Source organism: Oreochromis niloticus, linkage group LG15 (assembly GCF_001858045.2).
Source record: "Oreochromis niloticus isolate F11D_XX linkage group LG15, O_niloticus_UMD_NMBU, whole genome shotgun sequence".
NCBI lineage: Eukaryota > Metazoa > Chordata > Actinopteri > Cichliformes > Cichlidae > Oreochromis > Oreochromis niloticus.
The window spans coordinates 12,160,999-12,187,373 of record NC_031980.2 but is presented as its reverse complement, the minus strand read 5'-3'; the positions used below and the strand labels follow the sequence as shown (position 1 = coordinate 12,187,373).

General features: G+C 40.5%; 3 protein-coding genes across 7 annotated transcripts; 1 reads left to right on the top strand and 2 right to left on the bottom strand.

Annotated features, from left to right (window-relative positions):
- Positions 1–241: 241 nt before the first annotated feature.
- Positions 242–2,725, top strand: LOC112842446 (basic proline-rich protein-like). Its single transcript, XM_025899047.1, has one exon. The coding sequence runs from the start codon at positions 452–454 to the stop codon at positions 2,723–2,725; it is 2,274 nt and encodes a 757-aa protein (XP_025754832.1). The 5' UTR covers positions 242–451.
- Positions 2,726–3,358: 633 nt separating this feature from the next.
- Positions 3,359–11,692, bottom strand: drc1 (dynein regulatory complex subunit 1 homolog (Chlamydomonas)). Of its 5 annotated transcripts, none has more exons than XM_013274229.3 (17): positions 11,462–11,692; positions 10,924–11,017; positions 8,689–8,801; positions 8,396–8,579; positions 8,152–8,289; positions 7,429–7,515; positions 7,205–7,327; positions 6,889–7,016; positions 6,675–6,809; positions 6,200–6,569; positions 5,511–5,600; positions 5,352–5,438; positions 5,143–5,249; positions 4,907–5,056; positions 4,739–4,836; positions 3,915–3,964; positions 3,359–3,709 (listed from the first exon to the last, which is right to left on the bottom strand). In XM_013274229.3, exons 1-16 carry the CDS (start codon positions 11,536–11,538, stop codon positions 3,945–3,947), a joined length of 2,001 nt encoding a protein of 666 aa, XP_013129683.1. In that variant the 5' UTR covers positions 11,539–11,692; the 3' UTR covers positions 3,359–3,709; positions 3,915–3,944. The 5 variants fall into 5 exon arrangements, with proteins under 5 accessions (XP_013129683.1, XP_013129684.1, XP_005454671.1 ...); XM_013274230.3 differs by having other exon boundaries at positions 3,359–3,706; XM_005454614.4 differs by lacking the exon at positions 3,915–3,964.
- A 5,924-nt stretch (positions 11,693–17,616) lies between these two features.
- Positions 17,617–25,769, bottom strand: ostm1 (osteoclastogenesis associated transmembrane protein 1). Its single transcript, XM_003449866.5, has 6 exons — positions 25,306–25,769; positions 24,928–25,042; positions 22,162–22,259; positions 21,969–22,079; positions 21,404–21,569; positions 17,617–18,613 (listed from the first exon to the last, which is right to left on the bottom strand). The coding sequence occupies exons 1-6, from the start codon at positions 25,678–25,680 to the stop codon at positions 18,558–18,560; spliced, it is 921 nt and encodes a 306-aa protein (XP_003449914.1). The 5' UTR covers positions 25,681–25,769; the 3' UTR covers positions 17,617–18,557.
- Between the last annotated feature and the right edge of the window lie 606 nt (positions 25,770–26,375).

The following is a 26,375-nucleotide window of genomic DNA, read 5'->3' as shown; positions in this document are numbered from 1 at the left end:
CTGTCTTATGGTTTATGTCTCTGTCGTCTCTAGTTGCTCTGTCTCCCCTGTCAGCTGTATCCCCTTGTCTAGTTCGCGTCTCTGTGTATCCTTAGTTGCTATATCCCCGTGTCCAGTCAGTCTGTGTCTGTAAGTTCAGTCTGTGTTGTGTTTCCTGTTTTACTTTGAAGGTCTCTGTCTTTTCTCAGTGTGTTCAGTTTACGCTTCTTTGTCTCGTTAGTCCTGATTTGCCCCAGCTGTGTTTCCCTCCTGTTGCCCATTCCCTGATTACTCCCTCTGCATATTTAAGCCCTGTGTTTTCCTGTGCTCTCTGTCGCGTTCTACCGTTTATTATGCTGTGTGTTTTGTCTGCTTGCCTGAGTTTATGTTTGAAGTCTTAGTTTTGTTACCTTTTTGAGTTCAGCATTAAAGCTGTTTTGAGTTCACCTTTTTGCCTCCGAACGTCTGCACTATGGGTCCACCATTCCTGCCTGCACACAGCCTTAACCTAACAGAAGAACGCGACCAGAACATGGACCCAGCAGACTCCATATGGTATCGGCGACCCGCAGTTTCTGCCTTCCTCAGGGAGAGCGTGAGGCAGGAGGCTAAGCATGCCCAGGAGCTCCAGTCACCCTTCTATGGGTCTCGTTTGGCTTTCGGAGGGCCCCGCAGCCTCCAAACCGCCATGGCTACGGCCGAGCCGGCACCTATGCCTCGGAAGATCAGATTGAGCACGTGCTCATTCTCTCCGGTCGCTACACCAGATTTCCAGTCCAACAAGAGGGTTAAACGGCAAAGGAAGAAGGATTACGTGACGCCGGACGTTAGACTCACTCCGCTGCAGTCCTTCGCTCTGTTTTTGGGTCTGCCCCGTTCTGAGCTTCACAAACTCTCTGCGTCCTCATCGCAGCCCGTTCTTTTGGAGGATACGCAGCCCAGTTTGCCAGCTCCCACTTCCCGGAGAAAGCGACGCTCACGCTTTCGCCACTCTGTCTCTGCTGAGCCACTCCCCGTGGTGAGTTGTAATGACTGTTTTCATTCTGCTCCCTCTGAGCTGGAAAAAGACAATCATGGGAACACTGTAAATTCTGAGACTGTGAAAACTGTTAAGACTGTTAGACGTGGTGGTGGTAGGAAGCTAAGAAACTTTGTAAAGGAGTCTGTGTTTGCTGAACCTACTCCTTCGCCCCGTTGTGTTCCTGCTCCCAGGGCAGCTCGGGCCCAGCATTCCCCTGCACCTGTTTCAGTGCTTCAGGTGAGGGAGGCTGAGGTCCAGCTGGTCCCTGCTCCAGTGTCCAGGCCGGCTGAGGCTCTGCCTGTCGCTGCACCCGTACCAGCTCCTCGGGTGGGGACAGCAGCTGCCCAGCCATTGATGGTGCCTGTCCCGGCTCCCAGGGTGAGGATGACCGGGAACCAGTTAGCTCCTGCACCCGTACCTTCTCCTCGGGTGGGAGTGGCTGGTGTCCGGCAGGTACCTGCACCTGTTTCTGACCTCGCTGGGGGCTCAGGTGAGCCCGTCCAGCGGTTTTCTTCAGGTTCTGGAGGCTCAGGGGAACTAGCTCAGTTTATTGCTAATCCACCACCTAACCCACCATTACTACCATCGTTACAACAGTCAATAGAACTTAAACTTCTATCAATAGCTCGAACATTAGCTCACCTCTCAGCTCAGTCACCTGTTCAGTTACCACCCGCCTCGCCTGGAGGGTCCGAGGGGCCCGTCCAGCCTCCTGCCTCGTCAGCTGGGGATCTTGGAGGACCCAGCCAACACATCCTCATCTCTACTGACGGTTCCGGGGAGACCGTTCAGCCACCACCTACGCCGTCGCCTGCAGTGCCACCGCCTGCGGCTCCCACGCCGTCGCCTGCAGTGCCACCACCTGCGGCTCCCACGCCGTCGCCTGCAGTGCCACCACCTATTTCGTCGCCTGCAGCTTCGTCCTCGCCTGGTCCAGCTTCAGCTTCGTCTCCTGGTCCAGCTTCAGCCTCGTCGCCTGGTCCAGCCCCAGCTTCAGCGCCTGCAGCGCCTACGCCGTCGCCTGGTCCAGCCCCAGCTTCAGCGTCGCCTGCAGTGCCACCACCTGCGGCTCCCACGCCGTTGCCTGCAGTGCCACCACCTGCGGCTCCCACGCCGTCGCCTGCAGCGCCACCATCTGTTTCGTCGCCTCTGGCTTCTGCCTCGCCGTCGCCTGGTCCAGCTTTGGCTTCTGCTTCGCCGTCGCCTGGTCCAGCTTTGGCTTCTGCTTCGCCGTCGCCTGGTCCAGCTTTGGCTTCTGCTTTGCCGTCGCCTGGTCCGGCTTCTGCTTCGCCGTCACTTGATCCGGCTTCGGCTTCAGCTCCGCCTGTCCGTCCTGCTCGGCTTGCTCTGCCTGTCCGGCCGCTTTCCGGGCCGATGATTGGGCGTCCTCGCCGTCGTGGACGGCCTCCTGACCTGCTCCGTCGCCGCCGGTGCCTCCCGCCCGGCCGGCCTCCTGAACTTTTTTTTGGACTCTTGGGCCGTCATCCTCCGGGCCGGCCCCCTGAACTTTGTGTGAATTGTTTTTCCTGGCAGCCTGTGTGTTTTGTTATGTTGCTTTCTGGGCTCCGTTGTTTGCGCTTTTTTTTGTTTCTGGCTCCTTGTTTGGTTTGTTTCGAGCCCTCCGTCCTGTTTCCCCCACCGCCCGCCCTGGTTGGGTTGTTTTTCGTTTTTGGTGTTCTGGTTTGGGCTGTCTGGAAGCCAGCCCTTAAGGGGGGGTACTGTTAGGAGGCCTGGGTCGTTGACCCAGGGTTTTTGAGGTTGTTATATCATTTATCATTTCTAGTCTCTGGTTTCTTAAGTTCTGTCTTATGGTTTATGTCTCTGTCGTCTCTAGTTGCTCTGTCTCCCCTGTCAGCTGTATCCCCTTGTCTAGTTCGCGTCTCTGTGTATCCTTAGTTGCTATATCCCCGTGTCCAGTGTCTGTAAGTTCAGTCTGTGTTGTGTTTCCTGTTTTACTTTGAAGGTCTCTGTCTTTTCTCAGTGTGTTCAGTTTACGCTTCTTTGTCTCGTTAGTCCTGATTTGCCCCAGCTGTGTTTCCCTCCTGTTGCCCATTCCCTGATTACTCCCTCTGCATATTTAAGCCCTGTGTTTTCCTGTGCTCTCTGTCGCGTTCTACCGTTTATTATGCTGTGTGTTTTGTCTGCTTGCCTGAGTTTATGTTTGAAGTCTTAGTTTTGTTACCTTTTTGAGTTCAGCATTAAAGCTGTTTTGAGTTCACCTTTTTGCCTCCGAACGTCTGCACTATGGGTCCACCATTCCTGCCTGCACACAGCCTTAACCTAACACTTAGTGACTAGTTCACATTTGCCTGAGGAATTTCCTTCAGAATTTAGCAGCGTTGAAAACAGAGCCAAAAAGATATTGGACTTTAATTTTATTTGGATTGTATTGGATGTTAATTCAACTGATTACAGACAAATTTTCTCAATTAGCTCCAAAATTAAACTTACTAACAATCTAACAAGCTTTTTTTTTTTATTATTTCAGTGACATATGACTGCTGTTTGATTTATGAATCTGTCTTTGCAGTCGCCCCAATGCCAGCATGTCGTGGCTGCTGGCTCCGGTGAGGACGATGTGTATCCTGGCCTGGAGGCACTACAAGCTGCACTGTGTGATGCTGCTGGTTGTTGTACTGGGTCTGCTCTTTCTGGTTCTGCTCTTCTTCTCTCTGCCCTCAGCGCTCAGCCACAAGCTGTTTAACACTGCTGGGTAGAGACAAACCACACACACACATCCTCTGTGTACTGTTCTGTTTACACTGAACCACTGTATGTGTTTAATTAACTACACTGTAAGACTATTTTTCTTTTACATTTGTAAAAAATAAATAAATTAAAAATTTCACACTACATTATCATTTAATGGTGGGGGGTTGTGTTTTTTTTTTTAAATGAACACAAAGGCGCTTACAGTGCTCTCGGACTCCACAGTGATTATTCATTAATTAGAGCTCCGGGTACCTGTCAGAGAGGCAGAGAAGATGTTAGATCCATGATGTTCTGCTCAGTTGGGTTTTCAAAGCCCTTTTGTTTTACTGATTGCTATGATCATAGTTTAATTTGATAAATGTTTCTTATTTTATCATTTAATTATTCATTGTATTGGAAGTAAGTACTGGAAATTAATAACAATAATAATACCCATAATTGGCCAGAGGTATAAGAGGTAAGAGGTATTCAGATTAAATGATCTGTTCATTCAGTCAAAAACACTCCAAAATTCAGTAAAATCTGAAAATGTTTGCATTGAAAAAGCTGGATAGTTAATCATTTGTAGCATCAACCACTAATTATTATTATTATAAATGATCAAACCTGTTAGCTTCCTGTTTGAATATACAGGGTGTATCAAAAAAGAACTGTCTGATTTCAAAAGCCTATATTTTAATAGTAATGGACAGTGAATTTTAAAAAGTGGCTGAATATAAAGTTTTACATACAAAACTTCCAATGTGCTCAATGTGTCCCCCCAGCCTACGTCCATATGATAGTCAAACTCATTGCACACTTTTGCAAGTATGTCTGGAGTCATTGCTGTTATAATGTTACCACATCAAACTCACTCTTTCTAACAGTACGTGTGTCTCTCGTTGCCGGTGAATAGTTAAAGCACTTTGAAATTTGATGATTATTTTTGATACACCCAGTGCTATGATGGTAAAGGCCCTATGTTTTATCATTATTCTTATTCGCACTAGATTACAGTGCTGTAAACATAAACATAAGCGCACGTACTGCTGAGTATCTGTTGCAGCTGCATCCGCAGCTCAGTGTTCTGCTGCCTCAGGAGCTCAGTTTCAGGGACAAGCACAGAGATATCCATCAGGACCTCTCTGGAAAGACACACAAAAATGACTGATCTGATTCAGAGGTATTCCTGCTTTCAGTGTAGGTGTTACTCACTCATACTGCTTTAATTCCCTTTCCGCTGCATCCCACAGCTTGAGTTTTTCCTCAGTGATGATGTTGCCAAGCCTATCCCAGTAGGCTTCTTCCACTGAGGTATCTCTGGCTGGATGGCTTAAACTGGACTGCTGGTGGGAGGAGCTCCGTCTTCAAAACACAGCAGGAAAAAATCAGTATAAAACACTCATACAGAGGAAGAGCCACGGGATTGATAATTCAGTATGTAGTCCTACTTCCTGTGCTGCTCAAGGAAACGTCGTAAAGTAGGCAGGACGTAGTTAGGTTTGATGAGTCTGGAGGTTGAATCAGCTGTGGCGCTGTTCTCCATGGCCTCTGCACCCTGCAGCCAGAACAAAAACACTGATAGAAGATACAAGAACAGTAGTTGTCTAATCACAAAGGCCGTATTCAGTACAAGCCCAATGCTCATTCAATTTCTCACCTCAGTCCGCTCTCCCTGCTGACGCTCGTACATTAGTAAGAACTCATGTAGTAACTTGGGTAAATCCTTTTCTTTAAGACCCAGAACCTAAAAGAGAAAACAGCATGTCTGGTTTTTCAATAGTAACTACGTGAAAAGGAGCACTAAATGTGAACTCACAGCAAAGAGAGAATGCAGCTTCACAATGGTCTGTTCATTTTTCTCCATGGGGACCAGCAGCTTCCGCAGTTTATCTTCAACCAGGAAGCCCTAAGTTGGGAGGAAGATGTTTAGCTTAAAGGCTCTTGTAACTGCAATTTTGCATTTTTTATCTGTTTTTTTTTCCTTTAGCTTTGTTTTTACAAAAGTAGTGTTTCTCTATAACTATAACCTGACTGAATATGCAAAAACTGAGATATACTGCTAACACCCTACTTAAGCCATCTGCTTTGTCAAATGTGAATATTTTCAGTATATAATTGTACTTTGTTTTTTACGCTGCAATAAAAGGCGTAATTTGTATTGTGTAGTTATGAAATATTATTAAATGGTTTTATTGCTCTAGCTTCTTGAGCTTATTCTCAAATTTCCAAATTAAACAGCATCCCAAAATGTATCAGCCCTGCTAAAGCTCATCATTTAACTTTGTTCTTGTTTAATCTGTACCAAAGCTTAAGTAGAAAAGCTTAGCTTGACAAAAATTTCTCATAATATAGTCTAATTACTGACATGTGTAATATGTCTAGTATGATATAAATGCTGCACATCTGTGGATGTCTAAGTAGTATGTGCAATTCATGCCCCATTCTACAACAACCACCTCCATACTGTAATTGTTCATAAACACAAACCGTGAACTTGTTTCTAACCGTTTCATCACAAAGCAGCTCCATCACTTTCATCAGCGTCTCAGATGACAGCTCCCCTTCCTCCACCCCTGTGCTGTGCTCTGAGTCCCTCTCCAGGCTGGGCCCGACTGATGCATCCATCATCCTCTGGCTGCAGTGTGAAGGATGCCTGGTTTGCAATAGATGACTGTTGGGGTTAGTGTCATGCTCCTGAGATCTGCGGGGACCAGGTGACTCCATGAAGGCAGCTGAAGGACGTTCCCAGGCTAAACCAAGGTGCTTGCAGATCAGAGAGTCAATGGCCAAAGCCTTCTCCGCTAGCTGTGTCACCTCTTCCTCCATCATTACCCACATCTCCTCGAACTTTCGGGCATCAGCGGCTGTGGTGTACCTACATGAAGCGAGGAAGGGTTGAAGTTGAACAGAAAAAAATAAAAGCATTAGGTTATTATTTTTAATATTATTATCATTATTATTATTATTAACACTTACTCACCTGACTTCCTTCTGCATGCGTTCATAGTGCTGGCGGGAGCGTTTGTGGACCTCAGACAAATACTGTCTCTGCTTCATAAACTTGTCCTTTTGTTTGGCATACTTGGTTTTTAAGTTTTTCACCTCTTTCGAAGTGCTGAAACAAAAAGATACCATCATAACTTGGACATGTATGTGTATTTACGTGTGCTTCTGTTTGAGAAAAACTGTAATACCCTAATATTTTGCCCTTCATTTCTTCCAGCTTGGCATTATATGCTGCATTCTTGTTGCCATGTTCAAGTTGTTTAAGATTTAAAACTACAGATTTGCCTTTCATCTGTTGTTGCTCTCTCAGCCGAGCCTGTAAAAGCAAGAAAAGCCATCTCAAGACTGAGCGTTCATTTACATCGAGTGGTAAAACACTGATCTTATTTTTTGCAGCACAACCACTACCACTCTATACCATGTCCCTGGTTTCTGAGGCAGTTTCAGCACCAAAGAACATCAAGGCTTCATCATATTGTAATAAAGCACTGGAGTAAAACAAACCTGAGACTTTGCATTTTCTTCCAGCTGCATGAGTTTGATTTTGGTGGTATTCTCCAACATCACATCATGAACTGTCTTTTCAGACTCCTCTACCATCCTCCTCCTCTCCATCAGACTCTCCAGCTAAAAACAGGTTAGATTCATTACATAGAGAGCTGATATATGTAACATATTAGCATCAATGAGAAGTTAAGTGTGTGTGTATTTATTTAAATAATCCTAACCTCTGTGTCCCAATGTTCCTTCATATGTTTATCCAGCTTAGCCTTGTCTTTGGCAAGTAAGACTTCAATTTCCTGCTGATAAACTCCCTGCCAAAAACAGGACAATCATTACATTATTAATAAGAATCTAGATAACACAGATATAATGAGATATTGCTGCACAACCATCTCTAAGGTTTACAGAGAATGCTTCGAAATAGAGAAAATAATTGGTGAGTGGTAGTTCCCTGGGTGAAAATGCCTCGTTGATGATAGAGGTTACAAGAAAACAGTCAGACAGCTTTGAGCTGATAAGAAGGGAGCAGTACCTCAAATAAACACTTGTTACAAGCAAAGTAAGTAGTAGATGTATGCAGTATGTAGTATGCATAAGTGCATGACACAAGACTTGATGTCTTGATGTATTTATGCAGACACTGGATTTGTTTTTATCGTAATACCTGCAGGGATTTTCCTAAAACTCTGAAAAATGCCCTTCATACGATAACAATTAAAATGACCAAAACTAACACTGAAACTAATAAAAACTCAACTAAAAGTAAAACAAAACATTTTCAAACAAGTAAAATCTAAACTGAAACACACAAACCCACACTAGAAACTAACTAAACAGAATTAAAAACAAAAAGTCAAACTGAAATAAGGCTAAGATGTGATCAGCTCACTGACTCAGATGTACTAAAAATCATTTAAAGCTCCTTTGTGACTCAGATCTGGTTCTACCTGAAGTTGTGTGAGCTCCTCACTGTAGGCCTTGGACAGGTTTTGAAACTGTTGCTGCATCCTGTCGAGCATCAGTTTGATCTCTTCATCGAGCCTTCTCAAGTTCTTCAAATACTGATCCTCTTTGACCCGGCGCTCCTGTTCAGCACAGTGCAGAAAAGGGAAGCAAGTTATAAACAATGGCTTTGAGGTACAAATGCAAACTCCATGAAATCATGCTTTTACTCATTTGTGTATAATTTACCTGTTGGAGGTCCCTTATGAGTTTTTTCTTGTCTTCTATCACTGCAGCACACAGCTGCTGCTGGCTGTCCAGGACACTCTGCAGTTCTGAATGAACCACCTTTTGATTAACTATCGACCACCCTTTTCTGATCTCCTCAACCTTTTCCTGACAGGCCTTAGCATCATTTTTCAGTCGCTCGTCTCTGTTTGATAAGAAAGAATAGTACAATTAAACATCAGCCACTTTAGCACTGGGTTTTCTGTATGGGAGAAAGCTTGATTTGAACACTGAGAACAATTTAAAAGACAGACCTAATTCTGCAGTTGTCCTCCATCCCTGACCTTCGCTCCATCTCTTTGGCGTCGGCTGCAGTTTGAATGTTGGTCACTAATGTGGTCAGACGTTTCTGCAGGCTCATTATCCTCTGGGCAGTGAAAGTGGGACAAATTAAAATAAATACATCTCATAAGAATTTATGAAAGCTACATCTGATTGTGGTAGTGTCCATTTACTGATTGGACTTCATCTTTTGCAATAACTTCAGTTTTGTTTTCAGTTTCAGTTATAAAGATCTGTTTTAGTGGATATTACAATGCTGCCTCTGCTTTGGCCAGTCGCTTTAATGGATTTAATTATTTCACTCCAACATAGCAATCACAATGCAAAATAAGAGTCAAAAACACAAAATCATGACCTAACCCTCTGATATAATGTCTGTTCCTTTGGATGGATGACCCCGGGTATTTAAACTCATATACCTTCACTATCTCTACTCTTTGCATGTTCACCTTTCCACCTGTGTCCCTCTCATTCAGACGCTTGTATTCTGGCTTGTTTCTACTGACCTTCACTCCTCTTCTTTCCACTGCATACTTCCATCGCTCCTCTCTTTCACCTTCTGCTCTCACTACAGATCAGAATATTGTCTGCAAACATCATGGTTCACAGAAGCTCCTGCCTAACCTCATTAGTCAACCTGTCCATCATCACTGCTAATAAGATGGGGCTTAGAGCTGATCCACTTTGAACCCACGTGTCACTCCTACTCCACACCTCACCACTGTCTCGCTGTACATGTCTTCCACCTCCCTCACATACTTCTCTGCCACTCCTGACTTCCTCATGCAGTGGCACAGTTCCCCTCTTGGCACCCCATCAGATGCTTTCTTTAGATCCACAAAGACACACTGAAGCTCCTTCTGACCTTCTCTATATTTTTCCATCAACACTGTCATGATCTGTAGAGATCTTTCTCCGCTGCTGACTGATCATCACCTCTCTTCGTAGTTTAGTTTCATCAACTGATGTTTATGTCCTTAATCCAAACGGTGAGCGAGATCCACAGTACAGTGTCCTGATAGTTGAAGGCTGTGGCTCTGATTCTAGTTTTAGAAGCTCTAGAAGCCACAGGTTAGCCTATATATTATGGTACTATAGGGTCTTTAAGATATGATGGGTAAGATATCGCTATTCAAAACTGAAAAGAAAGAATTACTTAAATTCTGGGAACCAATGAAGAGAACTTGATATGAGAGAAATTTGATCCCTCTTTCCAGTCCTGTTAGCACTCTTGCCTTGCAAAGCTTATTTGGAGTGAAATGTAAATTTACCCTAAGCTGCCCTGCCTTAAAATGAAGGCAACTTTTTTGTTTTGTGACAACTTCTCACCTCTCAGCCATGAAGTCTCTTCAGTTCTAAAAACTGGTGTCAAGCCGCCGGTATTTAACCCCTAATGACATTGTCCTCCTGTTGGTGTCCTGAGAGTCCTCGAACCACCTTGCAATCATGCAAGTCATTAAGAGTCACACGAGCCAAGGTGTGAACGAGGCATGGATCTCATTATAGAGGATGAGGTGTTAGTGAAGGTTAAATTGCCTGGGAAGGTCTCTCAAGGCTACAGTATAATATCTTAAAGCAGGATGAGCTAATGTCTTACAAAAGATTCACATCTTGAATTTAATTGAATTGAACTGAACATCATGTGACAGGATTCACACCATGTTCACACCTAGGTTCGTGTGACTCTTACGGACTCACGTGATTACACTCCAGGGGGACAACACGAAAAGGGTTTAATTGTCTGTCAGTCTCCATCAGGTTTTTAGAACTAAAGAGATCTCGTGGATGAGAGGTGAAATCTGAAATTTCTTCACAAACCCAAAAGAAGTCCAGATGCCTTCTACCATGAGCTGGATGACTGATCACCAGCACATACATACTTTAGCACAAATACCTCAACATACATTTAGTTGAAAGTCACCTAGTTGATAATTTTCAATGCAAATCTTTTTTCTTAAACATATTTTTGTAGATTGTAATATTATTGGGTTTACCAAAGTAGTGAGTGTCTTGTTGATATTGTTCCTGGCATTTTTATAGTTTCATCTTATATCCACTCCTCGGCGTTAAATAAACTAAACCAATTTTAAAATAAATGCAAAAAAAATGGACATTCTGAATCACCCTTGAATGCCAATAAACATATACATTTCAATGATTTCATTAACCTGCAGAGGTAGGTGATAGGGAAACATGAAAAAATCAACCTTATTAACGTCCTTCTTTTCTTCTTGCATTTTGGTCTTCAACTCCTCATTCCCCTCCTCAGTGGGGTCTTCCTTTCCCTTAAAACTGGAGGCCCTATAAACATACAATATAGTTACCATCTGTAGAGTGATATCAGGTCAACTGGACAACGTTTTACTTAATCACCTGGGACACTAAGAAAAGATTTACGACATGTAACTGTGGTCTTTTGATTATCAGAGGTTATTTTTTATATATCTGTGTTCAACTGATGTAATAAAATATAACTGTGAGGCTTTTACAGCTGTTAAAACATTCATTGTTCCACTTTTCTTTTTTACATGAGCAGCGTTCAACTCAAATGAGCAAGGTATCAACAAAAATGGGCCAAACTGCAAAGTGACAGAGGCCATTATCTCGACCTAATTTTCCTGAGTTCATCGTATTTATTAAACGGTCAGATTTAAAACACACACACACAACATGCAACGCCTCTATCAGGGTAGTTGTCGTTGTCCAGTCTATCGCAGTGTTTAGCCACAGTAAGCTGCAGGTTACCCCTTCTTATCCTCTTGATTGTCGGACAACACAGGAGGTTCGGGCGCCTCTTCATGCACTTTGTCAGCTTCTTCCATTGTTGGACGATGTTGCAAAAAATACTGAAAAGTAATTAATTGTTGGACGATGTTGTAAAAAATACTGAAAGTAATTAAACGTTGCACGGTTAAAATCGTCCGCAGCAGCCCTGTAGAGTCTGTTTGGTAAGCGTTGCTTTGGCGACGGAGCTGCTTTCAGGTTCCCTCGTTAATTCGAAGTCCTTTTTTTTGTTTGTTTGTTTTTTAGAGGAAACGTGCTCGTGTTTTCCTCAAACATAAAACAGTGGCAGTCGTTATTTCAGTGTCTTTTTAAGTGTCATTGCTGAGGGTTGTTCTACAAGCTACTGAATCATTGGTTGCACTTAGTTTGTGCAGAGGCCTGTGACAACTTGTTTCATTTTCTCTTCACAACTTATTGCACTTATATTTCCTATCAGAATATTTCTTCCTTTATCATTGAAAGACTAATGATGACGTTAACAGTTTCAAGTGTCTCTAATATAATCCCTTCATTTATTAATAAAGCACAGTCTGCCGGCTTTGTTGTTGTTTTCATTCTGTGCTTCTATCTGCTACTAATGACTGTTCATGTTTAGAGATTGCTTCTATTTATTAAGCTCTCTTACTCCCTTTCCTTGTGTTTAGGGCTTTTAAAATGCGACTCTACCGGGGGAGTAGCTTTTATGATGCTGTTAAATTTTACATGGCTCGGTGCTGCCATCTAGCGGCATCATCGGGTTTCAACCGCTCTAGATCAGGAACTCATTTAACAGCTCACTTTGACCTCAAGCGAAACTCCCCTTTCTGTCAGTGTAAAGAAGTTTAACTAAACATTAAATCCCTCAAATATCTTCAATTAAGAAAAAAAGAACTTCAATACAGTACATTTCCCTTTTTCTATGTGATGAAGAAATGGAGGAAATCTGTCAGCATGATTTGGGGCTTAAAATGTAATAAACAGATATACTTAAAAACAGGAAAAGTTTAGACAGCTCATTGACCAGACTGTCCTGAAATAACAGAACTAACTTTTTGTTTTTAAAGAAAATGCCTTTTTTCCTCTATAAAAAAGAGAGATTCTACACCAGATAGGGAAAAAGCAGGAACATTTCTGTCATTTAAATATTTATCTATTACTTATTTATTATGGTGTAGTATGAAAGACCACAGGGGAAGTCTTTATTAGTAGGAAAAGCTGTAAAAACAAAATTTAAACTTATAGTAAGAACTTCACAATCTGCAACATTTTTCACATTTTCCAGTGGGCCAGATTGGAGTCTTTGATTGGCCTGATGTTAGACACACTTGGTCCAGATCATTTTGGGGGTGAGAACAACTTCCATACTGTAGGACAGTGTGCAGATAGTGGCAATGATCTCTCCCTAACAGGGCCATTTCTAAGAAATGTGACATCATAATCTTCCAAGTTTCATTGTAGGTTCATAAAACAGATTACGACATAAGATTATTTTCCCCAGTGACGCGTTACAGGCAGTCAAAAACTATTATTTTTATGCAGTTGTGGCACATGCTCAGCAGAACAGTGCTAGAGACACAACAAGCAGACAATTGTAAAAGTGAAATTTTTAATCAACATGAGACCTAACGAGGTTTTTGTGTGTGTATTAAGTGGTGTCTTAAATGTTTTTTAGGATTAATTTCTTTTCTAAAAAAAAAAAAAAAAAAAAAAGAATTTAAATAATATTTTCACATAATAAACTTTAGTGTAATTTGCACAGCTGACTTTAGGTGGAGCTACTACCTTGTGTTCAAAACTTGACTTGAAGTTTCACAAACAAGTATTTCTGAATATTTTTTCACAAGAGCCATGCCTCACTAATTGTCATGCCCCCTGATCAGCATAACCCAGATACTCACATACACAGAACCTGGACTTCTAATTCACACACACATGCACACACACATGCACACGATAGATGTCTTCTCAAGCTGATGGCAAGATGCGCACAGTCTGGTTGCCCACACAAACAAACTCACGCACGGGTCAGATGTTCTTGCTCTGAAGAGTGCCCCTGCCTCCACCCCCCGGGGCCCCTCGCCGCTCTTTTGGCTTCAAGTGGCCATGGTTGCAAGGGATGTAAGTCAGGCAGCAAAGGTTTCTGACATATGATCCTGCATCTGTGATGTCACTAACAGCTGACTTGTCATAAGACCTTTGGGAAAGAGGGAAGTGAGGAATGAATGAGGAGGAGAAGGCCTTATTTTCAACAGACCCTTAGCTGGAACGTTGAGTGCTTTTGCATCAAGCTGCTGAGATTACAAACTGAATGACTGCCATTAGAGAGTGATTCTAAAATCTATCATAATACCATAAGCTAGGGATTGACAGACTTTGACCCCACTTGCAGGTGTATAATAAGCCCCATTCACTCTACATATGCTTGGTAAAAGAGTGTGTGTGAGGGTGTGTGTGCCCGTTAATTCCTACCCCCAGGGGCATATGTTTACTTCTTGTTCAACAAAGCGTCATATTCATTACCCAGGGGCATAATCTAAGCTTGACCTTCAGCCAGTTAACTAACTGACAGCTTAGAGTGTTGGTGTGGTGGGGGTTGCATAACATTTTAAGTCCTAACTAAGAGTGTCTTAATATTGCCATAACGATGGAGACATTCACTGTTTTGCAGCATGGGACAGAATACAAAAGAGGGGAGGATGATTGTAGAATACAGTAAAAAAAAAACATTTTTTAAGAAATACAACAATGCTTAGCTCCAAAAAGGCCATGACCTTGTCAAAGAACAGCAAACTAGTCAAAAAAAAATTGGACAAAAATGAGATTTAATAAATGAAAACAGAAGGCCAGATTCACAAACAACATGAAGAGCATCCCCCTTACTGTTCAAACATGAAATGTACTGGCCTTGTCTCAAGGTAACTTGTGCAAAAGGAAGTATGTTTTTGCCATGTGTGCAGCATGCACTGCAAACAAGTGCCCAGTAATTTCCCCCAACAAATCTTTTGTTTCTACTTCTTTAACTGCACAATTTCAGCCTTTGAACATTAAAAGACGGGAGAGCAAACACAAAAGCAGGCATGCAGAGAGGCAAAGGGGCTGCAGCAGGTAAACAAATGCAATTTCTTTTAACATGCTACATGTTTATTGTATTATAGTTTGTGTAATAAATGCTACTTACTATCTTGCTCTTTAGCTAATTTTGTTTTTGTTTTTAGCTTTATGTCATAATTTTTACGCATCAACACTTGTCGATTCAAGCTGAGAACGCAAGATAAAGAAATACAGTAATAATGAGAGTCCATTAAAAAAAAGTCAGTCACTCTATGGTGTCAGATTATTGTGAACATGCTGATATTAGCAAAATTTATAAAATGTTACAGTTATTTAAAAATTCAAACTCTATTTCAGAATAAAAATTCATGGTTTCCATTACACAGCTATAAGATCAAACCTCTATGCTTTTACTCTGAAATAACAGTGATTACAGGCTAATTAGATATTCCTTGAACAACGCTAATGACTCTTTACATTTAGGACCGTTGGAAAAATACATAAATAAAAGTTAATTAAAAAAAGATAAACCATAAAAAGATATAACTTCTTATAATGCACAATTGTTTATTTCTGTGTAAATACACCTAAAAGTCACCGCTGGCATTAATGTTTTTCATCCTACCTCGGTTCATTTTTTGGACTTTAATCCAGAAAAGAACTGGACCAAGCAGTCAAGATCAGAATATGAGTCATTTCACAAAATCATTTTAATTTCCTCCTCATAAACCATCACGTTTACAACAGAATTATTCTCACAGTCATTTTTAAAATCAAAGCCCTTTGTGAGTGGATTAGGTGAACAATAATTTTGCATGGCATTAGACCATAATTACTGCAGGATTGATTTTTTTTTTTTCTGTTCTGCAGTCAGCTCAACAAGAGAGTGAATGAGCTGCTTCCATTGTTGCAGTTTAATATAAATGAGTTTAGAAAATTTTTAAAAATAAAATAAAATTCTCACACACGTCACAAAATGAAAATGTTCTTTTTGCAGCTAAAATTTAAAAAACCCTTCATCTTTTACAAAGTAACAATAAAGACTCCAAAGCAGACTGCTAACCTAAACCACTTCTGTCTCTCAAGGTGAAGTACGAAGCACCAAAGATGAGGAAATTCAGCCTGTTAATACTCATGCATTGAAAAAAACAATGTTGTTGAGATGCAGAGCCAACAAAATAAGGCAGTAGATTTTTTTTTTTTAAACCCTGGTATGACTCCTTCCCAAAGTACAGGCACTGAGCAGGGCACTTTACAGCACCTAGTGCCTCATGGTAGATCTGCTTTGATCCTAATCCAATTCAGCATGCAGAGCCAAGGTGTAAATGTGAAGTAATGTATGTAGTTATTACTTATTCAGTGTAGTTATATTGATCTTTATTATTATTGCACACTTACTTTCCATTTCCAGTGTTGAAAGCCATTTGTTTGTTAGCCTTATATACAGTGACAGAGTGGTTGCAAGTAATTTTATGATCCAAGATATAATGTAGGATTGGGATGTGGTGGAAACTCAGTACATTTACTTAAGCACTAAAGTTTAAAGGTACACTTATCTGCAGACTTCATTTACACTATGCTTAGTACACTAATATGTTGTTGATAATGTAAGTTTTATGTATTTATTTATATAATGTGTGTTGATTATTATCAGTTATTTTTTATGAATTGATTTATGACTATTGTGAACCAAAGACAATTTAGTAAACAGGTTTTTCAAATTCAAAATGTAAACATGAGCATATCAAATATTTTTTCTAAAGTAAAACACTGAACATATTTTACAACTGTTAAAGAGCATCTCCACAAAATATTCACACACAAACCACAGACTCGTGTAGATTATATGTGTATGTATAGTATGTATAATTTTCAAAAATCCTAAATCTATTGATATGTTAATAGAGATGACATTTTAACAAGTGAAAATTATATTAATATTATTATATTTGAGTATTTCAAAGTGTTTTAAAAATGTAATTGCTGGATAGGTTAGTATTACTCCTCTAAACCTCTCTTTGGGTGTGAAATGTAGTTTTGTCATAGTGCTTGGTGCATACATATTGCATATATTTTAACGTCATAGCAGGGTGCAGCAGATGAGTGGGAGAACAGCATTATTAAAGTTACAGTTAAAGGTTATATAGGGCCATGGTGTAATGCACTTCATTTGGAGACATCTATGATAGTAACACTTGTGGTGACCCTCTTATATAAATATCTTCCTCTTCCTGACACACTCCAAAACAATTAGCAGGTATCTGATGGCGTTCTCCACATTCTCCAGCATTTGCATCCAAACTGCAGCTGGCTATTAACTTCTTCTAAGTGCAGATTGTTTTGCATCTTGAGATTTCTCCACTTTCAGTAGTAAGCAGAAGATCTTTCAGCTAAACTAGTTCAGCTTTTCCATCGGTCTTCTCCTTCACGTGGCAGCTTCCGGCCCATTTCTTGACTTTCAGCCTCAGTACGCCTCCGAAAAGCTACGAGGCTTAACGGCAGTCAAAGCTGTCATTCTTGAGCTCCGGGGCATGAATGACAAAACCCATACCCCCTCCCCGTGCTTTTTAGCTGCTCCGCTGGCCGCAACCGGACCACATGACTCAGAATCTCCATAATGCTCTTGAGCCACCGATGGCCAGCAGTGGCTCCACTCCATAATACCAAAAAGCCAAAGGAGTTTAACGGATGTGTTGCTGCGATTATTCGGCCAAGTATCCTTATCCCACGTTTAGATTAGCTGCTAATGACGGAGGGAAAAGCTGCGTTGCAAGAAACACAAGGCCACGTAACCTGAGAACAAGGGCCACTGCTGTGTAAAGAAACTGCTCTAACAACAGCATGACATTGTGCTCATTAGGCATAATGTAACTAGTGTCACAGTGCCGATGAAAGTACACATGCAGCAAAAATAAAAGTAGTCCATGGGAAGAAAAAAAAATATATAGATGTTAATGAAATGCACACATGGTGGAAAACTGCAAATGCGTTTAAATACCTGATTAAAAAACTTTAAATGAAACTAAACAGCCATCGACACCTAAGGATTTGTAGTTAAATTGCTATAGAACCACCTGCGCCGTGTCTGTGATGGGAATTTCTTTATTTGAGCTGTTGCATTCAAAATTAAGGTGTACATTACTTCACAGCAACTTCATCAACCCGCTTTCATGAGCAGTCAGAAACCCGTTAACAAATTAAGTTAAACATCAGTGGAAAAATGACAACAAAGCGCATTAAAAGCTTTATGCAACCACAAAAAAACAACTAGAAAACAGGTAACATCACAGTGTGGTCCTGTGGAGTGCTCTTCCATTATGTGTGTTATGTCTTTATTTACTCCCCCTCCCCGCTGATGTGCACCCCTCTTCTTCTTACAGCAGATACATCACCAGTAATGGACATCAAGTGCTTCTTTTTTGTATCTCTCTTCTGGACATACATTAGAGACAGAAAACCCATTTCTCAATCCATAAATAGAGCGCATGCAGGCGCGCACACACACACACGCACACACTCGTATTGCATTCAAGCCACTCACTCACTCCCGTGACAGCAGGATACGGTGAACAACCTGAAGATTGTTAACGAGTTAAAAAGGAAGGAGAGGCCAGTGCTGCCTGTGGATTAAGAGCGTACTGTGCAACACGAGCAACCACGTGATTACAAGTTCAAAGATTTACATGATTTACTTATTTCTGTTTTATGGAAATCCCTAATGCTGAAGTTTACAAAATAAAGCAGAATCTAAATGTGGTGTAACTGTGGATTTTTCTCCAGGTATCCCAACAAAATTACTTAGAAAGATGTAAACGCTATCACCTTTCCAAAGTCCTTTTAGTGCAATAAAAAATATTGCAATTGTTCAGATCTTTCAAGTCCTTTTAATACTGTTTGATATCGCAGCCTGTTGAAAACAGTGGAGCAGGCTGCACTTAAGTTCTTCAGATTTGGTCAAATTTCAGGCAGTGAGATGATAAAGGTACTCCCAAAAATCAATGCTCCATTCCCGTCAGGTGTATCCTCTTCAGCTCAGTTTGTCCTGAATGTTCATCAGACTCGTGTTTGATTTCGCTCTCCTGGCTGTGAAGAGAAAACGGACATTACTTTGCAGAAAGAATCAGACGCACTGACTACTTCAGCTCTAAGCTGTGCTGCAACTGCTATTCATGGAAGTCGCTTACAATGTTGTGAGCATCGGTCATTGTCAGAGAAGTAGACAGGGGTGTACTAGGAAGTGAGAGCGAGATATGTTGATCTTAAAATTTTTCTGTGTCAGTAAATTGGCTCTTTTACCCTTGCTAAATCACCATGGTAACTTTTGCTGAACCTATATCCTGGTCAGGAGGGGGTTAGCTCCAAATTTCAGTTTAAAATCAGCTGGAAGCGTCACGTTTTAAACTATTCTTTTAGTTATTATTGCTGTTTTAAGTGCAATGTAGATTTTCTGCAAGGGGAATATGGTGATATTTATATGTGCAGGTTTTTAATCCTACCTGACTGAAACCACTAAAAACACCAAATAAAGCATAAACTGGATGTTGCATTTTAACACAAATATTCACATATTAATTTGGTGATACAAAAAATTTTTTTTTTTTAAAAATCTATAAATGTTGTGACACATGGTTCTAATCTGCTGTTTACACTGCTGAAACTGCAGCTACTAGAACAGGAAACACACCAAGAATACCTGATCAATGAATAAAATTCATTTAATGTTTATATGCCCTCAAACTAAAGCAATTTTCACGTCTATTCGATTAGGGAGGCGAATTCAGTTCAAAAAGAACAGCAGCACAAGAACAGCAAAATAACTAACATGAATTAAAATGTTTATTTTACAGCTCTTTGTGATAAATCCTAAGATTCACTACTTTATGTAGCATTAGCCTCATCTTATTTGCAGTGGTGTTACATTTCACTCATATATTTTACATTCTTTAGAAATTTTAAATCACCATTTTACCACCCTCTGATATAAGTAGGTGACACTCATAGGGATCATTTTGTGTGGAAGAAGAATCATGTGATCAATCAATGCTCCTTTTTTGTGAGTGCGCACAAAGCCTGAAGCAGAGAAAGTTGATAACCAGCATTGTTATACCCATTATCTCTACCTGGTAGTTTTAGATTTTGTCAAGCAATCTTGTTCACAGTATATCCCGGAAATGGTCAGCTTTTTTTTTACTTTTCCCTATGAGGTTTGTTTATACAAGGGTTCACCAAAGATCTCATGTTCACAAACTTGTCATGGAGCAGGAGATGTGTTTGAGAGACAATGCCATGCACATTAACAGCACTGATAAAATTGTCATAGTGTCTAACAGGTCAACTGTTAAGGACATAATTTGCAAAAATGTTACCCAAGCACTAAAATAATTTCTGCAGAGATGCAGAGACTGCAGAGATTTAATTCTGAGTATTAGGAAACGGAATTAAAGACAAAAAATGCTTTGAGTTAAGATTAGAGGCTTAGGTTCGTTAATGACAGGAGGCAGCTGTGATGTAGATGATAAATGTGGAGTAGATCCAACAATCTGAGCGTGACTGGAACAACACTTTCCTATTCAACCCGATGATCAGACAATCTTCAGTTATCGGCTAGAGAACCGACTGCTGATCCTCTGATCTACACAAACCTCGTTTGGGGTTAGGAAAGTCAGGAGTGAGGAATTTTGTCACCTCTCCCGCTTATTTTAATCGTCATGTTGATGAGCTTTTGAAGAAGTTGTGAGCCTGTAAAACTGGGTGCATGATTTGTAGTAGTGAACCTTATTATGTATGCAGATGATCATGTGGTCTTTAGTCCTATGTGTGGTGGTCTCTAGCAGCTCATGGTGTGGAACATGTGAGGTACAAAGTCTCCGAGGAGGACAAAAATGTGAGATTTCATAAATTTAAATTGAATTTAAATTTTATTACAACTCAAATGACAGATGATGAAAATATTTATAGGTAATAACTAATGATGTATTTAAATGCATCCTACTCTTCAGGTTTAGGTGTATGTACAGATAGAGCGAAGTTTACAGATTGCTTCACTCTATGTGCAGACGTGTGGACAAACTACAAGAAAGCAAGTTTATAGAAACTTCATGTCACTTATAATGTGATGAGAGACTGAGATTATTACTTAAGCGGCCAAGGCGGTTTTGCATAAAATTAAGTTTTTGCAGCTGCAGGAGTCTGTTCATTTAAATCTGCATTAAATGAAACCTAATCTATAAACTTATTTCCAGACTCAGTACTTCTAAGAATGAGATCAATGAGGGCTTAATGTTTCCACCTTACCAGTATCTGCTGTGAAGAGACTGGTTTCTCTGTGGGAAAGTTTTTTTGGTTTTACTTTACTTTTTTTTTTTTTTTCATTTTATTCATTGTGTTTTATCTGTTTCTCTTGTTTTTATTGTTCATGAGTCTGGAGTAAAAACCAACTGGTTCATATCAAGAATCTGCAATACGTATGATTAATTAATCAAAATAATAAAAAAGATAAAAGCAATTTTACGTATTTATCAATCTAACTTAAGCAAGCTGCTATTATTGAGCACAGGATAATTCTTGCATCTCATCATCTCTTAAATGTACCCCTTTGTTTTTATGTTGTTCTTCTTCTACAGATCCATCCCACAGCCACTGCCTTAAATATGTTTGAGTCTTGAGAAATTCCCTTAAACACTTCAAGGCTACCAGAATCTGCCCCTCCAAACAAAAAAAGAAATCCTCAAACATTGTGTATGATCTAGAGCCAAACCCCCAGTATCAGAGATAGTGAAGTCTTTCCCCTCTACAAAGACCCCAAGCCCTCCCCAAAACCCCGTTAAAAAAATCTCTGTGTTTGACAATGGGCGAATTAAGCTGGTTACTCACGGTGTATGAGCTTGCGTTTCTTTTGTTCAGAGTGAAGGAAGCTGCTCAAGTAGAAGATGATGGGCAGAAAGAGCATGAAGCTGGACACAGCGATGACGGGCACATTCTCTTCCCGGGGGAAGGAACAATTGAAATTCTTACTCCACAGTCTGCGGGTCATATTCATCTGAAACAGGGCAATAACAACATTCAGCTGACTACAGCAACAGGACAACATTACTATGAATTCAACCCTCTTTGGTTTCCAGTTCTGCATGCCATTCATCCGCATTCATCTGCCAAGAATTAGGTTGAAAGCTTCTGAAACAAAAACTAATTTAGGGCTCTGCGTCCAAATAAAAAAAAAGAATCTTCAACATTGACGTGTAACATATCGTTTGGTAAGACTTTTGGGAAGTGACACAAAAAAGTTCTTGGTAACACTTTCATTTTGTCACCAGCTAAAGGTGAAGTGAGAGTTTTTGGGCTAACACTCTATTGATGTCTACAGATTCCTCTAGAGGGTGCAGCTTTCTCTTTTCCCATTTTGAAAAGGTCTGCTCATCTCCGCTCCCAGCATACATACCGCATCCTCTATGTCAATACACAGAGTACTGTTTTTTTCCATTTGGCTGTACAGCACATTCAGGGTTCCATAGGCGCTCTTGCAGTTTTTGCACAACTCTGTGTGGTTCCCCTAAAGAAAAGTGCAACAGTCTAATGTCAGAACATGAACTCAGTGGAGACAGACAGACATCATCGCCCAATTCACTGCATACCTGCTGATACTTCTCAAAGCAGGTGAGAGTTTGATTGAGAGTAGCCATGAAGTACAGTGTGTCATTGGTCAGGCTCTCCAAGTGTTCAGTGACACATTCTGCAAATCAGGGAATAGAAACAGAAACATTAGATGCATTATGGTAACATCAGCCATTTTCCTCCACTTTCCCATAGACCGGAACCAAGTTTTTGTTAGTTTGCAGTCAACATCTGATGCAAAATGTCAGAAAAACACGATTCAGACAAAATAAAAAATGAATAAATATATTAATCCACCAGTACCTGCATCTTGTTTGTAAAGACTTGCTGCTTTTCTTTTGTTTTTGCTTAAGTTGTTTAAGTTTGTTTAAGTGTCTTTTTAGAAAAGAAAAGAGGAAACACTTCATAGCTGATGGCTAAGGTGCCAAACCAAATCCAGGAAGTCGTGTGCAGACTTTGTGTGCAGACTTCAGCTAAAGGTAGAGTGTCTTGTTTTTCTCCACTCATTGTTGCCTGCACAATTTAACACAAAGCAAGACTTTCTGATTGAATTTTTTTTAGTTAAATACATTTTGGTGCGTTAGTGTAGAGATGGCACGATACCACTTTTTTATGTCTGATACCGATATCATAAATTTGGATATCTGCCGATACAGATATGAATCCGATATTGTGTGTTTTTTAATCAATAAAACTGTTTTTTTAATATCTTGCTGCATTTTGGATAAGTTCATACTCAAGTTTAAATAAACAACAACACTAAAGCTATTCTGTTATACCTGTGTGTAAAAAATACACTGCACCCAAAATATTTCATAGTTCAGCAACACTGATCAATCTAATAAACCTTACCTAACTTAAAACCTAACTTAAACCTACTCCATCCTCCCTATTCTGGTATTTTAAAGAGTACTTAGCAGAAATATTAAGCAACCTAACTAATAGGGTTGCAAACTCCCAGCAAAAAAAAAAAAAAATAAAAAAAAAAAAATAGGGAACCACCCCCCACCCTCCACCTCATGATGCTTAATCGATGTAATCAACTTTAATTTGATGCAGGGTGAAAAAAAATGCACAGAAACAAATTATTTTTCAAGAGTAATTAAATAGATTCAACATCTTTCTTCAACAGAATTGCAGAATTCACAGATGGTACTTTCCCAAAGGAGAAAGTACTATACCTTACTAGGGTATATTAGACTTAACAGTTACTATATATAGTAATGGACTTCTATACATTTTACATCAGATTAAAACTTTGGGTGTAAGATTCAGATAATTATTTATTAAAAGCTAGACATTTTAAATGAGAATAAGAAAGAAAAGTATGTCTTTGTGCCCCCTTTTCCCTGTTCATGCCCTATCGGCCCCCCTGGCTAAACTTTGCTAGATCCGCCCCTGCACAGTCACCAGCCGTCAGCTGCATAGAAAACGATCCTGGTCTAGAAAGTAATATTAAATAAATTCTAACGACAGCTTATCAAGGTTAAACGTGCTGCTGTTGTTCCGCCGCTGGTTTCCTCTTTCTGGCGCGAAGTGGGCGATAAACAAACAAAAGCCGATCAGCTGATCATTAAGCAGTTTCATGATTGAAGTAGCAGCAGGAGAGGGAGAGGCAGTCGCTCCATATATTGGTTGTTAAGCTTAACATGGGAACGCTTTACAAACATTCAGAGATGAACTTACACACTTGCTTTACTTCTCTCTGGGATAACTTCCTCGGAGATGAAATGCTGGTTTGGTAGCGAGGCTACAAATACGCACAGCTGCTCTATCACATGACGCATACTGCTGCAACGTGCTACAGTTATGAGCCGAGTTACGCCGTGTTGCAAGTTTTGTGAGATGCTTTTTTGATATTTAATGGATCGGATTACATTTTTTATTTTTCACCGATATCCGATCCAGTAATTTAGGTCAGTATCGGACCGATACCGATACGTAATATCGGATCGGTCCATCTCTACTTTAGTGTTGAATTGTCTTGTGAAGATACTTAAGATTGCCATAGAGCAGAATTTATGATACTTTTTCCATGAAGTCTTAATAGAGGAAATAACTACCAGTTCCACTGAGAATGTTCATTGGTCAGATCCTTGGTTGAGCAGTGGTCAGTAGAAGAAGTTAGTGTTAAAGTCTACCATGCAAGTAAGTAAATTGTATTTATTTAGCATCTTTCTAGATAAGGATCACACAGTGCTTCATAACAACACTCAACAAATAAACACAATTATTAAAACACAGTAATAATATCCACTAGTTTGTCTATACAAATAAGTCTTGAGCTGCTCTTGAAAAGTTTCTTTAAGAGTCCACAGATCACAACTGTAATGTTAGCGCAGTTTCCTTTAGTTTTCAGACTGGTATTTGTCAGAACACTGCACGTTATAAATGGGTGCAAGAGTTTGGTAATGTAAGCAGGCATTTGTTCATGCAGAGCTCTGAAAGTGATCACCAAGATCACAAACTGACATCAGCAGAAAGACACAAAATGTGTGTCACACGAGACTACTTAGAGGATCTATAAGTAGCCTCGCAGCTATATTTTGTAAGCAATCCAAATAACAGTCTGATTAGATCTGATTATATCATGTAGTCACAACCACATATGGCTCTAAAACTAAAAAGAAAATCACATGATTCTCAGCGCAAAATATCTGCTGTTTACTTTCACTAAAGCAACCCCAAAGCAAACACACTTTTAGGCCAGATGTATTCCTCTGTGTGCGTTAGAAGTTCACAGAAACGCAGAAATCCTGTGTTTTATACTTCTGAAGAAGACTTACTGGCACAGTTGGAATCTTCCCACAGACTTTCCAGATTGCTGTACAGCTGGTAAACCAGCATCAGCCGATCACTGCGCAGAAGGCTGTCCCTGCAGGTCACATTCCCAGGACCCATCTGAGAAGACAGGGGCATTTGAAAAGGACCTCACGAGTTATCTTCTGCCTGCACAGGTGCTGCATGTGTGTTTCCATCCCATCTCAACAGATCAGCAAAAGATGTTGCAAGGATTAAGCTTGTTTCCTCAAATGTGTCACCAGCAAACACTCATCACATCACGAGACTGGTGTCTGACGACAGGAGGCCTGTCTTCACACAAACACTGGAGACATTTTCCCAAAGCAAAAAAAAACAAACAGAAAAATTGCTTTAGCCCATACCTGGTCTGACGAGATGTTGTTGTAGATTTCCACGAGGTTGCCATAAGTCGAGTAACAGCTCTGGCATACTTTGACGGGTCGAGCAGCGGGCACCAAGCAGTTCACATAGGCCACATACCGCTGACCGAATATGTGGAGCAGGTCGCTGCAGTAGTCACTGACCTCCAGGTCATCTGGGAAGGAAGACAGCAGACTGAAGGAGAAAACAGTGTCCACGGCGGGCTTAGACACGATTGCAGCGGTGCTTAAAGACGGGACTGCTTCCAGTTTGTCCGCTGACTCTGAAGCGCTAAGATGTACCACGTCTCCACACTTGAGAGAGGGAACACAGATCGCTACGAAAACAAAAAACAAGTAGAGATTATACGGCAACATGGCTGAAAAACACAGCTGATTTATCTCTGGCTAGCTTTCACTCTGGAGAACCCATGACTTCCTCGTTAATCATGTGACTGTGAAATCTCGCGAGAGCACGTCGCAGTCTGAGGCATGTACAATACTTCAGAGCACACAGGAGTACTGTTTGAAGCTGCAGTATTTTTTAGACCTATACCCTTTTACTTTTATAATTTCTGAAGTTATATATCCTCTTAAAGCTCAGTTCTTCCACGAGACTGTCATTTCACGCATGCTCACTTCTTGTCTGCTTGTGGTAAGCTTTCAGTAAACCCCTAGAAGTGTATGCAAATGTTTCCAAGTCGAACTTAAAGCAAGGGAAAGTAATATCTGAACTAGTTTCATTAGTAAATTCCTGATTTAAAGAAAAAAAAGACTTTAAGTACGTATAAAATAACAACAATCATTGTAGAAGAAAATGGTTAGTTTATTACAAGATGTATCCTCAGAGCTGCATACTGCATGCAGTCAGCACATAATGAGTTGTGATGTAATGCCCTGAAGGTAGGAGGGGCTTAATCTAAATGACTTCTCAATGGGGCCCCTCTTCTACGTCATATAAGATGCTCATGCTCTTTAAGGTAAAGTAGGCATTTTACAAGATTTCCATGACATTTTCAAGCCATTTTTTATGAAAGAAAGCCTAACTTTTTTCATCCACTATATATTTTCTT

Excerpts from the sequence above, each read along its gene's own strand:
- LOC112842446 (XM_025899047.1), top strand. The coding sequence starts at position 452 with ATGGGTCCACCATTCCTGCCTGCACACAGCCTTAACCTAACAGAAGAA.
- drc1 (XM_005454614.4), bottom strand. The coding sequence starts at position 11,538 with ATGGAAGAAGCTGACAAAGTGCATGAAGAGGCGCCCGAACCTCCTGTG. Across the intron at positions 7,328-7,428 it reads AGGAACATTGGGACACAGAG|CTGGAGAGTCTGATGGAGAG; the intron begins GTTAGGATTATT and ends ACCTGTTTTTAG. Across the intron at positions 6,810-6,888 it reads ATGAAGGGCAAAATATTAGG|CACTTCGAAAGAGGTGAAAA; the intron begins GTATTACAGTTT and ends TTTTTGTTTCAG.
- ostm1 (XM_003449866.5), bottom strand. The coding sequence starts at position 25,680 with ATGTTGCCGTATAATCTCTACTTGTTTTTTGTTTTCGTAGCGATCTGT. Across the intron at positions 22,080-22,161 it reads GCTTTGAGAAGTATCAGCAG|GGGAACCACACAGAGTTGTG; the intron begins GTATGCAGTGAA and ends ACTTTTCTTTAG. Across the intron at positions 21,570-21,968 it reads GTATTGACATAGAGGATGCG|ATGAATATGACCCGCAGACT; the intron begins GTATGTATGCTG and ends GCCCTGTTTCAG.